Source organism: Herpailurus yagouaroundi, unplaced genomic scaffold, assembly GCF_014898765.1.
Source record: "Herpailurus yagouaroundi ecotype Mexico unplaced genomic scaffold, PumYag 184, whole genome shotgun sequence".
NCBI classification, from domain to species: Eukaryota; Metazoa; Chordata; class Mammalia; order Carnivora; family Felidae; genus Herpailurus; species Herpailurus yagouaroundi.
Window position 1 is genome coordinate 35,529,932 of NW_024412415.1, and position 26,677 is coordinate 35,556,608.

At 38.1% G+C, this 26,677-nt stretch overlaps 1 protein-coding gene and 1 pseudogene across 6 annotated transcripts in view; both read left to right on the top strand.

Annotated features, from left to right (window-relative positions):
• Window positions 1-26,677, top strand: part of LRRC49 (leucine rich repeat containing 49) — a 149,617-nt gene that overhangs the window by 99,080 nt on the left and 23,860 nt on the right. For all 6 annotated transcript variants that reach the window (XM_040493129.1, XM_040493130.1, XM_040493132.1 and 3 more), the window contains 2 exons: window positions 2,006-2,175; window positions 19,861-20,098. In XM_040493129.1, the coding sequence (XP_040349063.1) occupies window positions 2,006-2,175; window positions 19,861-20,098 (408 nt within the window). The remainder of the gene's footprint in view (window positions 1-2,005; window positions 2,176-19,860; window positions 20,099-26,677) is intronic.
• LOC121041936 (3-hydroxyisobutyryl-CoA hydrolase, mitochondrial-like) lies at window positions 20,113-21,865 on the top strand (annotated as a pseudogene).

Consider the following 26,677-nt stretch of genomic DNA (forward strand, 5'->3'; position numbering starts at 1 on the left):
AATGCATCCATGATCTTCGAGCAGAAGATTTTCCTTGGGGACCCCCTCTTCTGCCTTGCAGAATCTCTGGCCTTTCTCTTGCTTTTTCTCTTGCACCAGATACCTAGAGCCCTTATGTGGCCCCCTGGCCAGCCAGTGACCCCCACCTGACCCCAGGCTGCACTCCTGTTTTAAAATATGTCTTCCTCTTCCTGGCCCCAGTACTCTTAGTCATCCATTCTCTTAGTCAACCTGGTGTTGATCTAATTTCAGTGATCCAAATAAAGGAACTTTAACTTTGGGGTAGGTATAGGAAAGTGTTTGTATTTTCAGGGTATCTTATAAATTTGTTAACATACTCACTGGTATAGAGATATTGTGTATCTCTTTTCTAAACATAGCTATATCTGCCTCATTAAGAATATTTCTTTCCACCAACTACCAGTCAGCCAGGAAACCAAATGCATGGAGCCAGCGTGACAGCCATCTGCCATTATTAACTCACTGCCCCTGGCTCTTTCAAAGTAGCTTGATACTGAGTAAAAATGACACTACTTAGATTAAGAATTGGGTTGTATCAGTTATCCATGAATAACTGAAATAGGATTCCTTAGGGTAGGATGCCGTTAATACAGATTTGGAAAAAAAATTTTTTTTGACAGTAGAATAGCAGATTCCTACTTGCTTTAGACAAGGGGGATACACATAAAATGCCCCAAAGTCTCAGAAGTATACACATATTAAGCATAACCCATTTAACGATATAGACAAACTTGAAATGCCATGCAACAGAGAAAGAACCCATGCTAAAAACATTTTTAAACACAGAACTTCTAAAAAGTTTAGTTTTAATTAAGCTTTGTTATCAGTTTTCATTCCTACCCAGTGCCATTTTTCCATGCTAAAATTTTAGATCTCCAAATACAGGCAAAGAGATGGAACAAAAAATGTATTATTCTACATGTACATATTCCCTGAGGAAATGGGCAAAGAATTTTCCTAACAGCCCTCACCGACTCCAGAGGCAGCAGGTGAGAAGTCAGTATCACACAGCTGACTGGATGAGCGTGCTCTCAGTAAAGAGGAAAGGGGAAGTGTCTAGTTTTAGCACTCTGACCATATGGACATGCCATTTAAAAATGTTAACTTTTGATAATGGAGACTTTACCAGAGTAGTGATTATTTTCTTTATCAACTTAATACAAGCTGAGTAGAAACATTGCAACCTGGCACATTTTCCTTCTGGACCAGTAGCCTTAACAACAACTGGGAGCTTTTAGAAATGCAAATTCTCAAGCCCCACCTCAAACACACTAAACCTGAAAGGCGTGAGAACCCGCAGTTGGTGGGTTAAGAAGTTCTCCAGGTGGTTTCAGGCACGCTAGGTAAAATATGAAAACCACTCTACTAAGACATCCATTGCAGATACTGAATTACTTCTTTCCTATTCCTCTGGGATGGTAGTAGTTACCTAGAAATATTTCAACCTAGTACAATTTCTTTTAGTGGTCTTTATGTTCTTCTTCATTTTCAGACATTGTAATTCATGCTGTGAAGCTTGGAACATTGACCAATCCCCCCTTCTTCTCCCCACCTCTCAACCAAGATTATTGCATCGTAGTAGTCTGAGTTATTAGGTAGGAAAATTAAAATATTATTAGTTTTCTTCTCACTACGTTGAAACACAGAAGCATATAAATTTCTGTCCAATTAAAATCTCAGATAACAAGTATAAAAACTTCTGCCAAATTAAACTTTCAGATAGCTAATTTTCGTATCTCCAATGGGAGTAATTATTGTTTGTGTGTAATTTTTTCTCTTTAAGGATGACAGACCACGGTTGAGATGTTTGAATGCACAGGGTAAATAAGGCCGCCGTACTTGTAGGAGCCTATTTGCAGCTACGTATAAGGAGTAAGACTCCTTTAAAAAGTGTGATAAGTAGTACAGACAACTTGCTTCAGGGATACTCGCCTGCTGCAAAAATTGCTTTATATAATTCTTGTCACAATAAACTTCTTCATAGGAGAAGAAAAGGTTAACAATTAACAACGTAGCTCGAAAGTGGGACTTGCAACAGCATCGAACACCCAACATTGCTACAAATCAAGATACAAAAGTTTCTGACTCTCCTTCTCAGGACCCCTCTCAGCTCCATGGAAGCGCCGTCGTCTCTGCATTTCCAGAGGAAACAGGGTATGAATGGTATTCTTTCCAGGTACCAGTGTCTTTGGGGAACTGAGTTTGGAGCAGAAATGGGGAACTATTTCACATATAACTATTTAAAAATAGTTATCTTAAGAAAGCCTACTAAGATTAGAAATTTAAATTTATTTATTTTTACATTTATTTATTTTTGAGAGACAGAGAGAGAGCGTGAGCCGGGGAGGGGCAGAGAGAGAGGGGGACAGAATCCAAGGCAGGCCCCGGGTTCCGAGCTGTCAGCACAGAGCCCAACGTGGGGCTCGAACCCACGAACTGTGAGATCATGACCTGAGCCGAAGTCGGACGCTCAGCCGACTGAGCCACCCAGGTGCCTCTAGAAGTTTAAATTTAAAAGTGAAGGTAGAAACACTGAAAATATAAACTGACCCCTAATTAAAACACACACACACACACACACACACACACACACACACACACACACTTCAGTACTTTACTATTTTTCATAGGAAAAAAACCCCAGATTTCATCCCTCATCATCGGACACTAATTTGACGGTGCCTCAGGGCCTTTCAGATCGGTTACTTCCCATCTCAGAGCCTTGCTGCTACAAACAGCTGTGTTGTCCCCTGCCACTACTTCCCTGCCCTGCTTCCCTCCCCCTGCCCTGGCTAATGCCAGCCTGCCAGTTTTAAAGTTAAACCTCATGTCCCCGGAAAGCCTTCCCTAACTACCCCCTGGAGACTAGACTAGATCAGATACGTCTCTTATCTCTCTCAGTACTGTGCACTCCCCCCTTCTCAGCACTTACATAACCATGATTAAATAACTAGTGGGTAATTAGTTGTTTCCTGTCTTCCCTACTAGAGTATAACTTGAAGAGGAAAAGAATCCTGATTCTGATTGCTGATGGTCTTGACCCAGCAGCCAGCACAAGACCTTACTCCTAACTAATAGTATTAAGCAATTTTGGCATAAAATCTGAATAATTACTCCAGTTGTGTTCTATAATATCGATCTATCCCAGTGCCTTACAGCCTCTTTTCTTCTGTGACATAGGTGCCACATAATTACATATCCCCTGGTTTGTGAGCAAATCTGGGTACATTATGTAGATTTTACATATTTCTCTTCCTCTTAAGAAAGCATATTGGAATCAAGTAAATGTGAGGGATATAAAGCATATTTATGTGTATAGTTTATTTATAATTTTAAAAATGTATGTAACTTAAAAATAAAGCCTGAAAGTCAAAGATAGAATGCATACCAATTTGATTTCGTTTGATGAAGCTCTATTACCTAATGACCTTAACCAAATTACGAAGCACACTTCAAACTGAATGTGATGTAGCTTTTCTTTTGAGTTTTCAGGTCATATTCTATGAACTTTTTCATACACAAAGAATGCCATGAAAAAAATAATTTAAGAGGCATTAGACTAACATTTTGGAAGTTTTCCGGAGTTAAAGAGTGTGACATATATTTAGACAAATATACTTCAAAAATGTTAGTTATAGGATTAATTTATATTGATCCGTGTACTTACTTTAGCTCACGTGGGTATCATATCCACATGCAGAGCCTCTCAGCCCTTTCAGCTAGCAAAAAAAAGCAATAAGAATAGCGATTTTAATCAAGTGACAATTTATAAAACAAATATATATCCTTCTTATATTGCCCTAGAGCTTTATGTAATATTCTTTTACTTGGTCAGAACTATAACATTTTATAAAGTTAAAACTTTAGATTTATGACATACACTACACAAGTCAGTTTATTTCTGATGGCTCTTTTTAAAAAATTTTTTTTCCCTATCTTCCTTAAGATGGTTTCCTAGATCCAAGTTTATCCAAATAATCTTACACATTATATTCAAAAATTTTAATAAGGTTTTAAAAGTTAGTTCTTTCTACATCAACTTTATTTTCATATGTAGTGTTCGGTGAGAGTCTAACCTGATTTTATTTCAATTGGTTAATTGATCGTAGCATTGCTTAATTAAGGTATTCTTTTTTTTTTTTTTTTAAACGTTTATTTATTTTTGGGACAGAGAGAGACAGAGCATGAACGGGGGAGGGGCAGAGAGAGAGGGAGACACAGAATCAGAAACAGGCTCCAGGCTCTGAGCCATCAGCCCAGAGCCTGACGTGGGGCTCGAACTCACGGACCGCGAGATCGTGACCTGGCTGAAGTCGGACGCTTAACCGACTGCGCCACCCAGGCGCCCCAAGGTATTCTCTTTTTTAATGAGAATGCCATTTGCCTCTTACATTAAGTTCCCGTAAATATTTGGAAATATTTCTGAACTTCCTATTCCATTTCACTTATCTGTTTATCTGTGTTAATAATCAGAACTATTTTGATGATAGTAGTTTTTTAGTACATTTTAATATCTATGTGGGGGAAATCTTACACTATTCAGAGTTTTAATTCTCCCATACTTGTTCTTCCATATGAACTTTAAAATCATTTAATCTATGACTAACATTGTATGTTGAGTATACTTCAGTGAAAAATTATTCATCTAAACAGAAATGTTAAAAATCATATTCAAATGACATTTAAGGCATTAATTTCAGAGGTATTGACATTCTTAAGATAATAAATCATCACTTTAAAAATCATGGTATATCTCCATTTTTCCAGGTCTTGTTTGGTATCCAGAGGGAGCTAATTAGGGAAGTGTTGAAAGATTGAAGGAAAATTCTGAAGAACTAAATGAGCTTAGAGACTATGAAATTGTAGCAACTATAGTCAGAATTGTTGAATGAGTATTCCAGGAGCACAGAGTAGGTAGGTATAACAGGAGAGAAGCCATGTGTGTTTGATAAAGAATAAGGAGATAAAGGATCAAAGGTAAATAATAAAAAATTCATGTATAATGATAAAAGGAAAAATGATGGGTCATATGGTCTGGGCTAGACTTTTAAAGAATTAAAAAATAGAAGGTTGCCTACAGATTAGGAGAAAATTTAGTATTTCTGAGACCAGAAGTCTAAATGAAGTTGAAGATGAGAAGCCTGGGAAGTAAGAGGGTTAATAGTGAGCTCAGATAGTGGGAGCTTATGATCAGGGTTAAGATGTTGAAGTTGAAGATTTTAAAGGCAGGACATATCTAAGTAATGACAACATTCAGAGCGATTTGGAGGCCACTGTTGTGGCCATGGAGTGGGTCGTTGGAGAAGAGAAGTGAAGGTCACCAGAGGGAGATCAGTTGAAGCTATTACTGAACATATTGCAGTTGATGGTAGAACTAGATATGGAACAAGGGGTCAATGCATTCAGCAGTGATCAGCCTTATCTCCCTCCAGTCTGAGTCATGCATCCTATGCTCTTGTTAAACCATTCACTATTCCCACTATTTTATTGGTGTTGGCGGCTACAGCGAGTGCAGCAATGTCTTTGTTTATTAACTTGCTCTTTTACCTGGCAAAACTATCTCTGACAGGTGAATCCCAGACTGCTAATATGATTTTCCCAACGCTTTGAACTTTTTAGGCAGCTTATGGCCAAATGTTCTGTGATCCTCTAAAATCATTTAAAAGTATAGAGTCTTCACTTTTATGGCCTCAAAAACAAGCAATGAGTTCCAAGAGAAAGAGGAAGTATCTGTTAGTGAAAATTGTTATGCCTTATACTTACTGCCAAGAGTTTCAGAATTTTTATTAAAAGTTCCACAAAGTCAGAGAGGCCTTTTAAGCAAGAACTACAAAGGAAGAGTTTGGGAGAGATGGGAAAAGTGATGTATGGGTTCAGTGGAGAGGATGTGGAGAGCAGTAATGAATCATTGGAAAGGGATCCATGATTTCTGGCAAAAGATTTGTATTTTACTGATGTAAGTTCAAAGTGCCATGGAGACACCATTTTCTCGGTCTGATCCTTTTAAGAACTTAAACACTGTGAAGTCAAGGAGACACTGATGATACTTGAAGTCAGAAAAGTAAAACTCTGAACATAGTGAATTATTGGTGAAACTTTAACGTAAAATTACTTGTAACTTCTACAATGGTTAATGATAATTTCTTCAATTTAGTTGGCAGTTGTGTGATTCATGTAAAATCTCTTGCATCTGAAAGATAGAAATATTTCTGAAAGCTGATTATACCTTGTATGTGTATATACCAGAGGCTTTTTTTTAAGTTTGTTTATTTATTTTGAGAGAGAGAGACAGAGAGAGCATGCACAAGGTGGGGGGGGGGACAGCAGAGAGAGAGGAGAGAGAGAATCCCAGCACACTGTCAGCACGGAGCCCGACATGGGGCTCAATCTCACAAACCCTGAGATATGGCCTGAGCTGAAATTGAGTTGGACACTTAACCAACTGAGCCACCCAGGCACCCCTACACCAGGAGCTCTTAACCAGAGTATCCAGACTAACTGAAATTGAAGTCTTTGTTTTATACTTGAGCTCTCCACACCATTTGACATAGTTGACACTCTTCATCTTGAAGGGCCCTTTGCATTCACTTTCCTGGTAGCATATTCACCTGATTTTCCTTTTACCTATGTGGCTGCTGTTTTTGTTTGTGTTTTGTTTTAAATAATACCTTGCTAACTCCTTTTCTACCAAATCTCTAAATGTATATTATGCTTTCTCGATTTATAAAGTTTAGATAGACTTTTGTGGGGCGCCTGGGTGGCTCAGTTGATTAAGCGTCCGGCTTTGGCTTAGGTCATGATCTCACGGTTCATGAGTTTGAGCCCCATATTGGGCTCTCTGCTGACAGCTCAGAGCCTGGAGCCTGCTTCTGATTCTGTTGTCTCCCTCTCTCTCTGCCCCTCCCCTGCTCTCTCTCTCTCTCTCTCTCTTTCTTTCAAACATAAACATTAAAAAAATTTTAGATAGACTTTTGGCCATAATAGACAAGGATTCAGCTCACTCACTTGTTATCCCCCAACACTATATACTTAGAGTTCTTTTATTGATAACTTTTGTAATTTACTATAATTAAACCTCTATTTTTTTGTTCCATCTGCTGTAGACAGTAGCTCTCAAGTTTGCATTGTGCAAGATGAGTCTACCCTTCTTTTTACTTCTCCCACTTTTGTCCACTGCAACTTTCTATGAGCTATACTTTTCTTATTTCCCTTGTGATTTCTTCATTGACCCATTGTTTAAAAGTGTTTTAATTTCCATAAATTTGTGAATGTTCCAGGTTTCTGTTACTGGTTTCCAGTTTTATTCCATTGTTTTCAGAAAAGATGTTTTATGTGAGATTTGTTTTGTGACGTAACATATAGTCTATTCTGAAGAATGTTCCATGCACACTAGAGAAGAATGTACATTCTAATGTTGTTGGATAAAGTCTTCTATGTATGTTAGATCTAGTTGATTTATAGTGTTCTTGAAGTCTTCTATTTCCTTATTGATTTTTCTGCCTATTCTATCTATTATTGAAAGTAGGGTATTAAAATCTCCAACTATTATTGCAGATCTATCTCTCCCTTCAACTCTTGTCAGTTTTTGCTTTATATATTTTGGATGTTAAATGCACTATATTTATAACTGTTCCACCTTCCTGATGGATTGACCTTCTTATCGATGTAAAATGTCTTCCTATATCTCTTGTAACACTTTTTGACATGATGTCTATTTTGTCTGGTATTAGCAGCCACTCTAGCTCTCTTTTGGTTATCATTTGCATGGGATATCTTTTTCCATCCTTCCAATTTCAGTCTATTTGTGTCTTTTAATCTTGCCTATAGTTAAATCTTATTTTTTTAATTCGTTCTGCTAAAAACCTCCTTTTATGTGGAGAATTTAATCTATCAAGTCCTCGTAAGAAAGCACTTAATTCTATCATTTTGCTCTCTGATTTCTTTATATATCTTTTTTGTTCCTCAATTCTTCCACTACTTTTTTTGTGTGTTCAAGTGATTTTTAGTGTGCCATTGTGATTCCCTTCTCACTCCTTTTACTGTATATATTTCTTAGCTGTTTTCTCAGTTGTTACCCTGGGAATTACAATTAATATCATAAATAATAACAGTTTAGGTTGCATTAATACCAGTATAGTTGCAATAATAGATAAAAATTTTGCTCCTATATGCCTTCACTCTGTGTATGTTCTTATTATCACAAATTTCATCTTTGTATACTATGTGCATGTTAACATAGATTTATAATTATTATTTTATGCATTTGTCTATTAAATCATATAGAGGAAAAGAAGAGGTACCAGTTGAAAATACAGTTATACTGGCTTTTATATTTACCTATGTAATTACCTTTCCTGATATTCTTTATTTGGCTTTGAGTAACTACCTAGTGTCCCTTTATTTCAATCTAAGGGGCTACCTTAGCTTTTTTTTTGTAGGGCAAGTGTGCTAGCAGTAAGCACAGCTTTTATCTGAGACTGTCGTAATTTCTCTCTTCATTTCAAATACAGTTTTTCTGGATATAGAATTCTTGGTTGAAAGCTTTTTCTTTCAGCACTTTAAATATGTCATCCCATTGCCTTCTGCCCTCCATGGCTCCTGATGGGAAACTGGCTGTTAATCTTATTGAGGGTCCCTGAGGGTCCCTTGAACAGGACCAGTCACTTAGTCATTTCTCTCTTGCTATTTCGAGATTCTTCCTTTGTCTTTTTCTTTTAACAGTTGGAGATGATTGTTTAGGGTCTTCTCATTCCCTGAAATGCACAAGAACTTAACAAAGTCCTCACTCCCCCAACTGTCTTCTTCCCCAGCCTCTTTTTGTCTTAAAGTTTTTGCTGTATTTTTTTTGTCCCACGGGGCAACACGTAAAACATTTTTGCATTAAATGCTTTTGACAAATGCCACACACGAAGCCACCTGTGCCCAGAGGAAACTCTGAGGCACGTGAAACAAAGGCAGGCTATTTAGCTGGGACCCACCAGACATGTCAAACGCATGACCACAGCTCTTTGAGAGTAAGGCATGGGTTACTTTTTCTAGTACCAGCAACCTGCACAAAGAATATGGGCTGCCGTCTTCAAACCACCACTGAGCTAGGGAGTAGGGGATGTTAGCAGTCTAAGTTAAAATGCACAGAACTCTCATACTGAAATTCGGCATGTTTCTTCTTCAGTATGCATTTCCCTGGTTGTTCTAATGTTTTTTTCTTTTAGATTCCAGAGTTCTGAAAGAGTTGATTCTGAAAGTTTTCGCTAGCATATTTGTTACTTTTCTGGAGGAATGCAGTTTTGGAGTTCCCTATTCTACCATTTTCTCTCGTTTGGGAACCACAATTTTGCTATATACTATGAGCTATGCTTTTACATTTTGATATTAAAATTATTTGTGTCTGTTCTATAACCACAACATTGTCAATTGGTAGCTTCTAAAGATTGAACACTAGTAGGGGCACCTGGGTGGCTCAGGTGGTTAAGCATCCAACTTTGACTCAGGTCATGATCTCACAGCTTGTGAGTTCAAACCCTGCATGGGGCTCTGTGCTGACAGCTCAGGTCCTGGAGCCTGCTTTGGATTCTGTCTCTCCTTCTCTCTCTCTGCCCATCCCCCCACTGTCTGTCTGTCTCTCTCTCTCCCCCTCCCTCAAAAATAAATAGACAATTAAAAATTTCAATAAAAAAGATTGAAAACTAGTAAGCAGTGTTTACATTTCTGCGATTATGTAACTATTTTTTACTTGAGCATTAAGTAGTGTACTGTAAATCTCATTTTATGCTTCCTAAACCATTCAAGGAAAATAATCTTAGCATCAAATGCAAATAGTCCCCCGCTTCATCACACTTCAAAATGTGTTCAAAGCCATGCCACACTCTAGTTTGCCTCACATTTGAGCCATGCCTTCTTACATAGTTTGTTTTTTTTTTTTTTGACGTTTATTTATTTTTGAGACAGAGAGAGAGCATGAACGGAGGAGGGGCAGAGAGAGAGGGAGACACAGAATCTGAAATGGGCTCCAGGCTCCGAGCGGTCAGCACAGAGCCCGACGCAGGGCTCGAAGTCACAGACCGCGAGATCATGACCTGAGCCGAAGTCGGACGCTTAACTGACTGAGCCACCCAGGCGCCCCATACATAGTTTGTTTTTATCTGGAGTTTCTGATTTTCTGTCTTTTATTTATTTATTTATTCATTCATTCATTCATTCATTCATTTATTTATTATTGTTTACTACATGAAGAAATTTGTGCTGCCTTTACTACATTCAAATTTCTTTGAACTTCTCACTTATCTAGTGGGTAGAATTTATTCTTCTTGAAGCCTGCTATCTTCCGGACCTAATTCAGTCTTAATATTTCCTTTTGGACCATTGTTTACAATTTATTATTTTACATTGTATTACTAGTAGCCTTTTCTAGCCTTATGTGTCTTTCTAATATCCTCAAGTACTTCTGTCCTCTCAACCTGTAGATGGTAGAGTTACTCAGATTTTGGTCCTGGGCCTTCTTTTCACTCTTTGCTTCCCCCCAAGCAATCTCAGATATGTCTTTGCCTTTAAACAACATTTGTATTTTGGAAGATACCAATTTATATACCTTTTCTTTTGTGGTTTCCCCATTTGGATTGTGTTTAAGGAAAAATACCCTTTACTACACTGAGATTATATAAATATTCTCCCATTTTGTCTTCCTAAAGCTGAAAATTTGGCCCTTCGTATTTTAGTTTTTATCACACTTGGAATTGATTTTTTAAGTTTGAGACAGAGGTCCGATTTGTTTGTTTTTCCCATACGGGAATAGCCAATTGCCCAACTCCTATTTAATGAGAATTCTTTCCTTTTCCCACTCATCTGTGATGCCGCTCAGCCTGACTGTTTTATAGGCAGTGAGAGAAGTAGGTGGTAGGATCCTTTTACAGATCTTCAGTCTTACTTCTACACCCATCTTCTATCATATCTACTGTTCTTTCCTTTCCAGAGCCTTCTGAGCAGTTTGGCCTACATCTTTGTTCTTGTCTCCAGTTTGTATGTATTCGAAGCAATGACTTTTTTTGTTTTTTCTTCATCACTCAACATTCTTTACAGTTTCCAGAAGTTTTCTGAAACTTCCTACAGCAGATTGTCCCTCCCCCCCCCCCCAACTATTGTACTTGTTGTGGGTTTACACCAGTGCAACTGCTTTAATGGGCTTTTAGAGGGAGATTTCAAACACATGTGTCCAGTCTTTGTGCTGATTTATCTGAAAGTACACAGTAAAATGTTTTAAATTTTAGAAGTTGTGTTACTATATTCTCTGTAAGTCTTTAAAAATATAATTTAATTTCATCTTTCTGGAATGATATAAGCCTGGCTCTTTCTGACGGTAGAAAGCTAGAGGGTCGGAGAGTCCCTTCCTTAGGGTTCCAATCTGTTTTTTAATGCTACATAAGTTTTTTCCATTTTTAACAATCCCATTTATAGTCTTTAGTATTTCATAATGCCAGAAAAGTGGCTAATTCTTGTGTTAGAGTTTCTGTGACCTTTGGCTTATGGGTGTGTAACTAAATGCCTGGAAACAAGTATCCATGAAAAAATTACAGGCACATAAAGAGAAGAAATTCTGTAAAACTTTGGTATATCCCATTAATGATTTCACTGTTTCACTGTACTTGGGACAGCTCTATAGTAAAATGACATATTGCAGGTTTCTTTTCCGTGCCAGAAATGGGAAAGTACTTGGTGTAATGTTTTCTTTGCTTACATTGGATGCATACAGCGAAGCTGGTTTATTTTTGGTCATTTCCTGTCTATGAACACTGTGGTACTTTAGCCAACACTACCATAATAAAATATAATGCATAAAATGAATTTCTACACCTATGAATGTTGTAATAGAAATTCATAAAATACATTATTATAGGAATCAGCACCACTTTTTCATTGGGAAAAGAATCTTCCGAAATATTTTAAGTCTTTCTGTTCTAGCCTGTTAGAGAAAGCCTAAAGATTTTTTTAAACAAACCAAAAAACTCCGTAATCCTCTGAAATATTGCCCTTTTTTGCCCATTCAGGCATTTAAGAGTATATTCTTTATTTAGCCTGGCTTTTAGGGACTCATTACTTTATTGCATTAAGTTAATTACACTCTCATTTCTTAGAGTCCTATACTAATCAAGAAGGCATAGAATATGCCTTTTCTGACTCATAGAAAGATCAAGTTGATTAAATAAGCATTTATACATGTAATTAACCACATGAGTGTGAAGGTCTTGAAGAGAATTCCTATTTGATGGCAGACTGCCTGCTGTTCTATAAATAATATTTGAGGGGGGAAATACACGTGGAAATGTATTGGGCTTCATGGGAAAACAAATTTTAAAACATGGATCCTTCGCAGAAAAATGCCACACTTCTCAGAGTGCTAATTTAGACTAGACAGGGGTAGAACACTAGCCCACTTGATCCACTCATCTACTCTAAAAATTTGAGTCACATTTATTCATTCTTCTCCTTTATTCCCTGTAATCAGTCACTAAGTTCTACTTTTATTTTTTCTTAAACATCTGTTATATCTATGTTCTCTTATTTTATTAATAATAATCACTATAATGTATTGAACTAAGCATTAGATAGGATTTAGAATATTTCTAGTCTCTAACAACTTTGAAAAAATATGTATTGTAATCACCATTTACACATTAGGAACTTCAACTACAAAGAAACTAGATAACCTGCCCCCCAAATCATCTGTTTGCCAATGGCAGACCTAGGATTTGAACTAAGGTCTGTCTGACCTTCTTGCCAATTCCATTTCCAGGGCACCATGCCCTCCTTTTTGTTATGCCCTTATATGATCTAGTCAACACTACTGCACTGGTTTTCCTACTATTCTCCCTCCATTCAGCCTCTCTCTGCTACATCTTCCACAAGGTTGACCAACTTACTGGTCTGAGGTAGATCCTTGAGGATCGAGAAATGTCTTGCTCGTCTTTGTGGCACCAGCACCTAGCTCCATACGTGTCACATTGGAGGGGCTCAAAAATATGCATCGAATATGGTCCTATTACCTTTCTGTTTTGATATTTTATTACTTTTTCTGCTCCTCAACCTCTATAGGATAAAATCTGGGTTTTCAGATTCATCTTCAGCTATGACTCCAATATGTTTCAGTGTTGTAGCCATATCAAAATTTCTTACCTGAATATGTTATATATAATTAGGCTTCTATGCCTTTCTTCATTTAGTTTTTCTTACCTGTGTGTGCTCCCTCCTTCTATTTCTGGTGAAATTCTACTATTCATCTTTCAAGGACCAGTTCAAATGTTACCTTCTTTTGAAAACTGACTTCTCCCTACTAGAAGAATTCCTTCTTCTGTATTCTCATAGCATATCTTTTAAATACTCATTATATGAAAATAAGTACATTGTATTGCAATTAATGTATATATTTGTCTTGTTCTTTACCCACCATTCATATTGGGAGCTCTTTAAAGACTAATAGGTCTTTTTTTTTCTTAGTCTTTTTAAAAATTTTATTTGTTTAAACTCAAGTTAGTTAACATACAGTGTAGTGTTGGTTTCAGGAGTAGAACCCAGTGATTCATCACTGCCGTATAACACCCAGTGCTCATCCCCACAAGTGCCCTCCTTAATGCCCATCACCCATTGAGCCCATCCCCCACCAACCTCCCCTCCAGAAACCCTCAGTGTGTTCTCTGTATTTAAGAGTCTCTTATGGTTTGTCTCCGTCTCTGTTTTTTTTTTCTAATTTTTTTAGCATTTATTTATTTTTGAGAGATAGAGACAGAGCACAAGCAGGGGAGGGGCAGAGAGAGAGGGGGACACAGAATCTGAAGCAGACTCAGAGCTGTCAGCACAGAGCCCAATGCAGCCCTTGAGCTCACAAACTGTGAGATCATGACCTAAGACAAAGTTGGATGCTTAACCGACTGACCCACCCAGGTGCCCCTTTCCCTCTCTGTTTTTATCTTATTTTTCCTTCCCTATGTTTGTCGTGTTTCTTAAATTCCACATATTAGTGAAATCATGATTTTTGTCTTCTCTTTTTCTTCTTTCATTTTTTAAAATTTAAATCCAAGTTAGTTAACATATAGTGTAATATTGATTTCAGGAATAGAATTCGGTGATTCATTACTGTGCTCATCCCAACAAGTACACTCCATAATGTCCATCACCCATTTAACCCAGCACCCCACCAGCAACCCTCACTTTTTTCTCTGTACTTAAGAGTTTCTTACGGTTTGCTTCCCTGTTTTTGTCTTATTTTTCTGTCCCTTCCCCTATGTTCATCTGTATTTCTTAAATTCCACATATGAGTGAAATCATATGATATTTGTCTTTCTCTGACTGACTTATTTTAGTTAGCATAATACACTCTAGTTCCATCCATGTTGTTGCAAATGGCAAGATTTCATTCTTTTTGATTGCTGACTAATATTTCATTGTATATATGTATACCACATCTTCTTTTTCCATTCACCAGTCGATGGACATTTGGCTCTTTCCATGGTTTGCCTATTATTGATAACGATGCTATAAACACTGGGGTGCATTGTACCTTTCAAGTCAGCATTTTTGTATCCTTAGGATAAATACATAGTAGTATAATTGCTGGGTCATAGGGTAATTCTATTTTTAATTTTTTGATGAACCTCCATACTATTTTCCAGAGTGGCTGCACCAGTTTGCATTTCCACCAACAGTGCAAAAGTGTTCCCCTTTCTCTGCATCCTCACCAACACCTGTTGTTTCTTGAGTTGTTCATTTTAGCCATTCTGACAGGTGTGAGGTGATACCTCATTGTAGTTTTGATTTGTATTTCTCTGATGATGAGTGATGTTGAGCATCTTTTCATGTGTCGGTTGGCCTTCTGGATGTCTTCTTTGGAAAAGTGTCTCTTTGTGTCTTCTGCTCATTTCTTCACTGGTTATTTGCTTTTTGGGTGTTGAGTTTGATATGTTCTTCATAGATTTTGAATGCTGACCCTTTATCCGATATGCCTTTTGCAAATACCTTCATCCATTCTGTTGGTTGCCTTTTAGTTTTGTTGATTGTTTCCTTCACTGTGCAGAAGCTTTCTATTTTGATGAGGTCCCAATAGTTCATTTTTTGCTTTTGTTTCTCTTGCCTCTGGAGACATGTCTAGTAAGAAGTTGCTGCAGCTGAGTTTAAAGAGGTTGCTGCCTGTTTTCTCCTGTATGATTTTGATAGTTTCCTGTCTCACATTTAGGTCTGTCATCCATTTTGAATTTATTTTTGTGTATTGTGGAAGAAGTGGTCCAGTTTCATTTTTCTGCATGTTGCTGTCCAGTTTTTCCAGCACCATTTGCTGAAGAGACTGTCTTTTTTTCCATTTGATATTCTTTCCTGCTTTGTCAAAGATTAGTTGGCCATACATTTGTGGGTCCATTTCTGGGTTCTCTGTTCTGTTGCATTGATTTTTGTGTCTGTTTTTGTGCTGGTACCATACTGTCTTGATGCTTACAGCTTTGTAATATAGCTTGAAGTCCAGATTTGTGATGCTTCCTGCTTTGGTTTTCTTTTTCGACATTACTTTGGCTATTCATGGTCTTTTTCTGGTTCCATACAAGTTTTAGAATTGTTTGTTCTAGCTCTGTGATGAAGAATGCTGGTGTAATTTTGACAGGGGTTGCATTGAATGTGTAGATTGCTTTGGGCTGTATAGACATCTTAATAATATTTGTTCTTCTAATCCATAAGCATGGAATGTTTCTCCATTTGTTTGTGTCATCTTTAATTTCTTTCATAAGCTATCTATAATTTTCCGTGTACAGATCTTTTACCTCTTTGGTTAGGTTTATTCCTAGGTATCTTATGGTTTTTGGTTTAATTGTAAATGGGATCAATTCCTTGATTTCTCTTTCTGCTGCTTATTTATTGGTGTATAGAAATGCAACTGCTTTCTGTACATGGATTTTATATCCTGTGACTTTGCTGAATTCATGTATCAGCTCTAACAGTTTTTTGGTGGAGTCTTTTGTGTTTTCCATGTAGAGTATCATGTCACTGGGATGAGTGAAAGTTTGCCTTCCTCCTTGCAAGTGTGGATGTCTTTTATTTCTTTTTATTGTCTGATTGCTGAGGCTAGGACTTCTAGTACTATGTTGAACCATGGTGGTGAGAATGGATATCCCTGTTGTGCTCCTGATCTTAGGGGGAAAGCTCTTAGTTTTTCCCCTTGAGGATGATTTTAGCTGTGGGTCTTTCATATATGGTAAGGGCAAGTACATCTTAATTGATCTTTATATCCCCAGTGCCTATCATATACCTGACACATAGTAAGCTTGGCAAATAAACCTATTTGTTTAATGAGAAGTTGAGGTTTAGAAATTAGAAATTATATTTCTCGGGGCGCCTGGGTGGCGCAGTCGGTTAAGCGTCCGACTTCAGCCAGGTCACGATCTCGCGGTCCGGGAGTTCGAGCCCCGCGTCAGGCTCTGGGCTGATGGCTCAGAGCCTGGAGCCTGTTTCCGATTCTGTGTCTGCCTCTCTCTCTCTGCCCCTCCCCCATTCATGCTCTGTCTCTCTCTGTCCCAAAAATAAATAAACGTTGGAAAAAAAAAAAGAAATTAGAAATTATATTTCTAATTTTAGAAATTATATTTCATGTGGTTATTAAATTAATTCCAGAGTATAATTAGAGCAGTTCTATTTCTGGGACTAGAGGCCAATGAAAGTGAGGAAAGTTTTGATATATTCAACACATGTCCATGATCTCTATACTAACTGTTTTTATCAATACAGAAGAGTTAGTTGCCTATGCCCAAATCCTTAGCACAGTGCCCTATATATAGTGGGCTTTCAGTAAATGTTTGGTGAATAAATGAATGAATGAACAAGTGAAATAATATGTATGTATGTATGTATGACTAAAGATATGGACATGCCTGCCAAGCATACAAGGAAAGCTGGAAGAACAATCCCCAATGTGTAAACATTTTTAGCAAAATTTCCAAGTCATTTTTTATGCACATCATAAAAAAAAACCTGTTCCCCAAAGAACAGATTCCTCTGCTCTACATTGGCCAGAGTTTGACGCTAAGTTCAAGCCTCATTCAGATAATAACTGAAGTGGGTTAGATATTCTATGACCTGTTTAACAGGTGCTACATTTTCTGTTGACAAGGATGAACCTTTATGTAGCACAGAAAAGTTGCCATTTGTTTTTTTACAGAATGCCCACGTGAGACCTATATAAGTTGGAAATTACTTCTCCTTTCTTTTGTAACCATGTTGCTGTTTTGCTGAGTCTACACTTATTAATTATTTCACTTATTTTCCCAACAGTTTGCTTGACAAATCTTTATACAAAATAAATAATTCCTTTCTGATGCAAGACTTATCTTGGAGCTTGTGTTCTTTAACTTTTAATCATATGGAAAAGAAAAGAAAGTCAAAACACTTCCAAATATACAACAGAGAATAATACTGCTTTTCAAAGGATTTATTCATGTTTATGGTGTATACGTCAGATTCCCCATCATTTTTACATTAAAATGAACTTAGTTTGCTGGGTATCGTGGCATTAATGTAGGCATCATGACATTAACTAACTAGTTTGCTGGGTTTTTTTTTTCTTGCCTTGCCCTTACTTCTTCAGTATTTGCCTTTGCCTCACCCAAGAAAACCTGCTAACCCTTATTCTGTATCTGTATCACTGATTCTGCCCCTTTGCTCAAATCACACCTTATAGTCAGAACATCCTTCATAAGATTCGATAGATAGTCATTAAAAATTTTTAATTGTCTCACTTCATTAATTCATGCAAGAGATATTTATTGACCACAACATGTGCTAGGAGCTGCGTTAGTTGATAGAGCTACTAATGTGACAAAGTTGGAGCCCTCAAGAATCACGGTGTTTGGTAAGAGAGACAAGCAAGTAAGCAGCTAATTGCCATGCAGTGTGGTAAGTGCTGTAACAGGGGTATGCACTCTTTACAGAAAGCCTTCTGTATTTTAGTGGCAGTGAAATACAACTCCTTTCCTTTCCTTATTTCAGAAATGATTGTATGCTTTACATAGCTCAGCCCAAAGCTATCACATAAAGCACAACGTAAGGAGCTTTTAACTCCACCTGGTTTTTGTTCTGTTATCATCCCTTACCTTTATAGGATTTATCATCTAAGATTATTCACATACTACTGCTTATTGAATGTCTTACTGCTGTGATATGATAATCATTGTTTCAAGGACCAGAGTGGCAGAAATTAAGCCTCTTTGTATTTTCTTGCTTGTATATTCACTTAGAATTGATTGATGTTATTACCCAGCTTGTTACTGTAGACACAGATGTGTTAGAAGTTAACTGGTGCCTCTGAAAAAGTACACATAAGTCCAGTAAAATATAATAAGCCAACAAGGTTAATGGTTTGTTAGTCTTCCCCTCCCCTGTCAGCATTATCAAATGTGAAGATCTTTAATAATTCATTTATTCAACATACACGGTGCAACACCCACTGCCGGGCCCCAAAGATGAGAAAATTGTCTTTAGCTTCAAAGAATTCACTGATCAAGAAGGCAAATTGTAAGCATATAATTATGACATAGCATGAGTAATGATATATTGGAGGAGTATACAGAAGTTAATAGGAGCACAAAGGAAGACAAAGCACTAATATTAGCAGGGGCAAATAAATACTGCCTGGGAACAAAAATAGCAGAATGAAAACACATGGAACAAAAGCCAAGCGTTGTTTGACTTTTGAGATTGGGTAAAATAAATAGTTACGTCTCTATTCACAAATGCAAAAATTTGAATTGGATTGAGCTGCTTCTTGTCTTCTCTGGCTAACATTTGGGTACCTTTTACAGAAAATGTGGCTTCTGCTTTGGAAATAGTAACAGTTCTCAAATTCAGTAGAGTACGTGAAGTGATTTGATGTGTATCATACATATGTGTGTGTATGTGTGCATATATATATACACACAGAGATATTAAATAGTGGATTGTTTTTCATCATTTTTAATTTCAAATGGGGAGGATATTGTCATTAATTTTACTGCTTATAATTTTAGTATACAATTACAAATTTTCAAACAACATTGAGGTATTCAAAAGTAGAAAGTCAAACTTACTCCTTAATCTAACTTCTGAGAGGTAAACTGTTGTTAGCAGTAATTATGTGTCTTCCCAGGTGTTTTATAAATATATTTTTATATTATATGGTTCTTAATATAGAAAAAGTGTTCTGTAAAATGTGGGGGTTTTTTCCCAGCCGCACAGTGGGATAGTTTATAGATTAGGAAAACGTATTTGTTCTAACGTGAAAAGATATCCGTGATATACTAAATCAATTGTTTTAAAACTCCATAAGATGTCAGTTATCTTTAACTGATATAAATAATTTGGGTTTAAAGTGTTATTTTTTATTCACTTGTGCCTCTTTTTGAATTAAAATATATAACCAGAAGAATGCAAAACTTCTAGATATTCTTTTGAAAGTCTTTGGTGCCCTGGGTCTAATTATTGAAACAACGAAAAATGAACATAAAATTTCCAAGTTCACATACCTTTTTCAACAGATTTTCATTGGCTCTTCTTTACTTTGCATGATAAGACTTTCATTTAAAATTGTGTGTTGCTGGGGCGCCTAGGTGGCTCAGTCGGTTAAGCGTCCGACTTCGGCTCAGGTCATGATCTCACGGTCCGTGAGTTCGAGCCCCTCTTTGGGCTCTGTGCTGACAGCTCAGAGCCTGGAGCCTGTTTCAGATTCTGTGTCTCCCTCTCTCTGACCCTCCCCCGTTCATGCTCTGTCTCTCTCTGTCTCAAAAATAAATAAACGTTAAAAAAAAATTTTTTTTAAAAATTGTGTGTTGCATTTTCCAGGTCTCTGGACTCAGGACTTACCAGCGCTTTACAAGGTTTATCTGTCACAGACACACACCTTGTTGAAGTGGACGGGGACACACTTTCCCTCTATGGCTCAGGAGCCCTGGAATCTCTAGATCGGAATTGGAGTGTTCAAACGGCAGGAATGGTGACAACCGTGTCCTTCACTTTCATAGAATTTGATGAAATCGTCCAAGTGCTTCCAAAATTGAAGATGAAGTTTCCTAATTCTCTGGTAAACATTCTCTTTTAGTAGCATATTTGAATTATCCCCGGTCATGACTTGTGTGTTCAGGCCAAAAGCCTGTCTTAACTTTTATGTATGCAGTTTCTATCTGGTGGGGAGACTAAGCTCTTGATTTTCTGGATCTGGGATTTAAATCAGTATTCATGAATGGCTTTGCAATTTTCTGTTAATATTGGAAATTGTCTCTCTATAAAATTATCCTTTATGGAGTATAAAGGACTAATACAATTTTATTCAAACCATATATTTCTCCTTTATAAAGCATTCAGCAGGACCTCACCTAATCCTATATTATGTATTCATGTATTGTACCTAGTATCAATGGGACATGTACATTTATATATGATTATTACAGTAGTCCCCTTACAAACATTTAAAATAATTTTAGACTTTAGGCTCGTGAGTGTCTTCGCCATGGGGCTGCGGGAGGTGTGGAGGCTCATGTCCAGGTTTAATTCATCCAAAAGGGCTAATATCATACTGAAACTTTTGGGAGGACACAGCGAGAAGACCGCCTGTTGTGAACCAGGAAGAGGGACTTGATGAGACTGAATCTGCAGGTGCCTTGATCTTGGACCTCCAGCCTCTAGGGTTAGAATGTCTAGGCACACGGATGCAGTAGGAAAAGTACAATTGGAAAGAAAACGTCGTGCAGGAGCGATAATGCTAAACAGACCAAAGTTCCTAAATGCACTGAATCTTAATATGATGTGGCAAATTTATCCACACCCGAAACTGTCCTGATCATTATTTATAATGATTATAATGATTATTCCATTTATTATAGTGGAAAGGCTTTCTGAGCTGGGGTGATATCAGAGTGATCTCAGAAGGTGGTAAGGCAAACCAGAAGATAGCTCAAGATTTCTTTAGAGAAAAATATATGCTGAACAATCCATTGATTCTTGCCAGAAACCATATGTTGCACTTATTCGTGGCATCACAGGGGGTGGGGGAGTTGGTCTCTCAGTTCATGGGCAATTCCAAGTGGCTACTGAAAAGTCTCTCTTTGCGATGCCGGAAATAGCAATTTAATAGCGATTAACCAATTGCTGTTTGGACTATTCCCTGATGTGGGTGGAGGTTATTTCTTGCCATGACTTCAAGGAAAACTTGGTTACTTCCTTGCATTAACAGGATTCAGGCTGAAGGGAAGAGGTACATACACCACAGGAATTGCGACGCACTTTGTGGATTCTGAAAAGTTGGCATGTTAGAAGATTTGTTAGCCCTAAAATCTCCTTCAAAAGAAAATATTGCAGATGTCTTAGAGGTTACCATACAAAGTCCAAGACTGATCAAGACAAGTCTTTTATACTTGAGGACCACATGGACATAATAAACAGTTGGTTCTTGGCCAATAGTGTGGAACAGGTTATTGAAAATTTACAGCAAGATAGTCCATCTTTTGCCTTAGAACAGTTGAAGGTAATTAATAAAATGTCTCCAGCGTCCCTAAATATCACACTAAGGCAACTCATGGAGGGGTCTTCAAAGACCTTGCAAGAAGTATTAACTCTGGAATATCAGTTGAGTCAAGCTTGTGCGGGAAGCCATGGCTTTCATGAAGGTGTTAGGGCAGTTTTACTAGATAAAGACCAGAGACCAAAGTGAAAACCAGCTGATCTAAAAGAAGTTACTGATGAAGATTTGAATAATCACGTTAATCTCTGGGAAGTAACAATTTGAAATTTTAAGTTAACTAGATTTTCTTAAATGTTTATTTATTTTTTTGAGAGAGAGAGTGAGTAGAGGAGGAGCAGAAAGAGATCAGGACAGAGGATCTGAAGCAGTCTCTGTGCTGACAGCAGAGAGCCCAATATGGGGCTTGAACCCATGAACCCTGAGATCATGACCCAAGCTCAAGTTGGACACTTAACTGACTGAGCCACCCAGGTGCCCCTTAAGGTGACTAGATTTTTAAGGGATTATTCTGGAGCAGGTGTTGGCAAACCTATGGCACATGGGCCACATCTGGCCTGCTTCCTGTTATTTATTTTTCCACAAGCTAAGAGTGATTTCTGAATTTTTAAATGGTTGGGGGAAGAAATCAAAGACTAATATTTCATAACATGTGGAAACTACATGAAATTCAAATATTGTCCATAAAGAAAGCTTCATTGGAACATAGCTATACTCATTTCTTTACATATTGTCTATGGCTGCTTTGAGTAGTTGCAACAGAGACTGTAAGGCAAAGCCTAAAATATTTACTATGTAAGCCTTTTCAGAAAATTGTCAACACCTGCTTTATAAGATGGGAAAATCTGAAGTTCTTTAGAGATTATTGAGTTGAAGTATCTAATTGAAATGGGAACCCTATCTTTTGGCTTTGGGTAGTAGTTCATGCATTGATTAAATAAACCTATGTCTAGATTATTTTTAAAAAAATAATAATTTTAGTAGCTCATTAAAATTAGTTTGAGGAAGGGAATATGGTGGAGTAGGAAGATTCTAAGTTCACCTTGTCTCATGGATACAAGTAGACAACACCCACATCAGTGTAAATAACCCAGAAAACAACCTGAAGACTGGCAGAATAGATTATCCACAACTAAATGTAAAAAAGAGGCTACACTGAAGAGGGTTGGAAGGGCAGAGACAGGTTGGGAGATGAACAAACCTGTGGGACTGTCCATGGGAGAGGAGAGGAGCAGACCCCCATGCCAGGCACCCAGGCATGGAGGCCCCACACTAGGAGACGAATCCCTATAACATTTGGCTTTGAAAACCAGAGGGGCCTAACTCTGAGTTCTTACAATCAGTGGGCCTTAATACCTATAAATTTAAAAACCAGCAGGCATAGGGTACCTGGGTGGCTCAGTTGGTTAAGCGTCCGACTCCCGATTTTGGCTCAGGTCATGAACTCACTGTTAGTAGGATTGAGCCCCACATGGTGTAGAGCCTGCTTGGGATTCTCTCTCTCCCTCTCTCTCTGCCCCTCCCCTGCTTACACTCTCTGTCTCTCAAAATAAGTAAACTTTAAAAACCAGCGGGTGTGGCTCTGGAAGAGCCAGAGGGCTAGAGGAAATGGAGTTCCCACCCTTAAAGAGACAGCACAACAAACAGTCCTACTGATGTACAACATAGAAGCAGCAGTTCGAAAAATTCCCGGGATACACGGGGAAGATTTGTTTACTAGTGTCAGAACATGTGCTGGAGGGACAGGGATCTTTTGGAGACCTTTCCAAGACCACAAGAGCAGGCAGGTGCCATTTCCCATCCCCCACCCCACAGCCTAGATACACAGACACCTGCAGGAACTAGTGCAACACCAGCACTCTCCACCTAGCTTGTGAGCAGTATGCCCCATCCCCACGTGCTTCTACAAACATGCCCCCTCCATCCTGGCCTGGGCAGGAGGTATCCTGGGTGGCTGCCTCTGCCCTCCTGTAGTGGATGGATGCAGACCTTGCTGGCACCATATGCCCTCCACCTGCAGTCTCCTATAGACCTGCCCCCTTCCAATACACCCTTGGCCAGAGCCCATCCAAAGTGGTACCTCAAGCCTGGCACTGTGCAAGCGGCCTCGAAAGGGGCCAACACCACTCCAAAGTGACTCCTGCCCTGGGGAGAGGGGAGGATAACCACACAGCAGTCTGACTGTGGCCCCAGCAATAGGCTGGGGTCAGATATCGAGTCTGACTGTAGGCCTTGACCAGGGGACAACACAGAGAAAGTGCCCAGCAGTTCAGTGCTACTGTATCTCTGGCAAACACCTAGTCTGACTCAACTCAAGCCAAGGCGGCCCCCAGACTGGCCCGCTAACAACACAGGGACCAAATCCTGCCCACAACAAAGAGAGCCATTGCAGATGACTGGACTAAAGGCAAACACAGCTCAGCCACAACAGTAGATTGTACAAAGCACACGTAGGAGGTACCTCTGAAGCACCAGGTTCTGGTGAACAGGAGACATTCTTTTGCAGGGCACTGTAGGACCTCTTCTTCGTAAGGCCACTACTTTCAAGAGCAGAAGATGTAACTGACTTTCCCAACACATGGGAAAAAGCACAGAGAGTTAGACAAAATGAAGAGACAGAGGAATACATCCCAAATAAAAGAACAGGACAAAATCACAAAAGAGCTAAGTAAAGTGGAGATAAGTAATGAGCCTGATAGAGAATTTTAAGTAAAGATACTCACTGGACTTAAGAGTGGAGGACCTCAGTAAGACCCTCAACAAAGAAAGAAAAAACATTTAAAGAGAACCGATCAGAAATACATAACTCAATAATTGAAATTAAAAATACACTAGATGGAATAAATAGTAGGCTAGAGGAAGCAGAAGAATGGATCAGTGACCTGGAGGACACAGTAATGGAAACCAAGCAAGAGAACAGGGGAGAGAAAAATAATAATAAAAAATGAGGACAGACTAAACAGACTAAGGGAACTCAGCTACACCATCAAGCATAACTTCCACACAATAGGGACCCCAGAAAAGGAAGAAAGAGAAAAGGGGGCAGAAGGAAACAAATCCAGATCCAGGAGGCACAGAGAGCCCACAATCAAATCAACCCAAGGAGGTCCACAGCAAGGCACATAGTAATTAAGATGGCAAAAAGTAGTGATAAATACACAATTTTAAAAGCAACAGAAAAGGAAACAGTTACACAGAAGGGAAATGAGCTGATTTTTCAGCATAAACTTTGCAGGTTAGAAGGGAGTGGCATTATATATTCAAAGTGCTAAAAGAAAAAAACATGCAACCAAGAATACCCTATCCAGCAAGGCTATCATTCATAATAGAAGGAGAGACAAAGAATTTCCCAAACAAAAGTTAGAAGAATTCATCATCACTACACCAGCCCTACAAGAAATGTTAAAGGGGGTCTCTTTGAGTGGAATGGAAAGACTAAAAGCATGAGTAAGAAAAGTAGAAAGCACAAAAGCAATAAAATTAAGTATATCTATAAAAATCAGTCAAAGGATTCACAAAAGGATGTAATGTATGACACAATATTCCTAAAATGTGGAAAGGAGAGGAGTAAAAATTTAGTGTTTTTATAATAGGTTCACACTCAAGCAGCTGTCAACTTAAAAAGACTGCTATATGCATAAGATGTTACATATACATCTAATGGTAACCGCAAATCAAAAACCTGAAATAGATATGCAAAAAATAAAGAGAAAGCCAAGTGTATCACTAAAGAAAGTTAGCAAACTGTGAGAGAAAAGAACAAGAGAAGAAAGGAACAGAGAACTACTAAAACAACCATAAAACATGCAACAAAATGGCAACAAGTACATACCTATCAATAATTACTTTGAATGTAAAGGGACCACGTTCTAATAAAAAGATATAGGGTGATGGAATGGACAAAAAAGCAAGACCCATCTAAATGCTGCCTACAGGAGAGTCATTTTAGACCTAAAGACACATGCAGATTGAAAGTGAAGGGATGGAAATGCATGTATCATGCAAATGGAAGTGAAAAGAAAGCTGGAGTAGCAATACTTATATAAAACAAAATAGACTTTAAAACAAAGACTGTAACAAGAGACAAAGAAGGATACTATATAATAATAAAGGGAACAAGAATACATAATAATTGCAAATATTTATGTACCCAACGTGAAAGCACCCATATGCATAAAGCAGCTAAAAACAAATATAAAGGAAATAATTGGTAGTAATCCAATAACATTATGGGGCTTTAACACCCCACTTGCGTCAGTGGATACATCAACCAAATAGAAAATCAACGAGGAAAAAGTGGCTTTGAAGGACACATTGGACCAGATGCGTCTAACAAATGTATTCGAAACATTCCATCCTAAACAGCAGAGTGCACATTCTTTTCAAGTGCACATGAAACATTCCCTGGAATAGGTCACATATTAGGCCACTTCAGCAAATTCAAAAAGACTGACATCATACCATACATCTTTTCTTTTCTTTTTTTTTTAATTTTTTTAATGTTTATTTATTTTCACCAGAGAGAGAGAGAGAGAGAGAGAGACAGAGCATGAGCAGGGGAGGGACAAAGAGGGAGGGAGACACAGAATCCGAAGCAGGCTCCAGGCTCTGAGCTGTCAGCACAGAGCCCGACACGGGGCTCGAACTCACAGTCTGAGAGATCATGACCTGAGCTGAAGTCGGACGCTCAACCAACTGAGCCACCCAGACGCCCCATCCATGCATCTTTTCTGATCACAACACTGTGAAACTAGAAATCAACCACAAGAAAAAATCAGGAAAGAACACAAGTACATGGAGATTAAATAACATGCTACTAAACAGTGAATGGGTCAACCAAGAAATCAGAGCGGAAATGAAAAAATACATGGAAGTAAATGAAAATGAAAGCACCATGGTCCAAAATCCTTAGGATGCAGCCAAAGCTATTCTAAGAGGGAAGTTTAGAGCAATAGAGCCTACCTCAAGAAGCAAGAAAAATCTCAAACAACCTAATCTTACACCTAAAGAAGCTAGAAAAAGAACAAACAAAACCCAAAACCAGTAGAAGGAAGGAAATAATAAAGAATAGAGCAGACATACATGAAATAGAAACAAAAAGCAATAGTACAGATCAATGAAACCAGGAGCTTGTTCTTTGAAAAG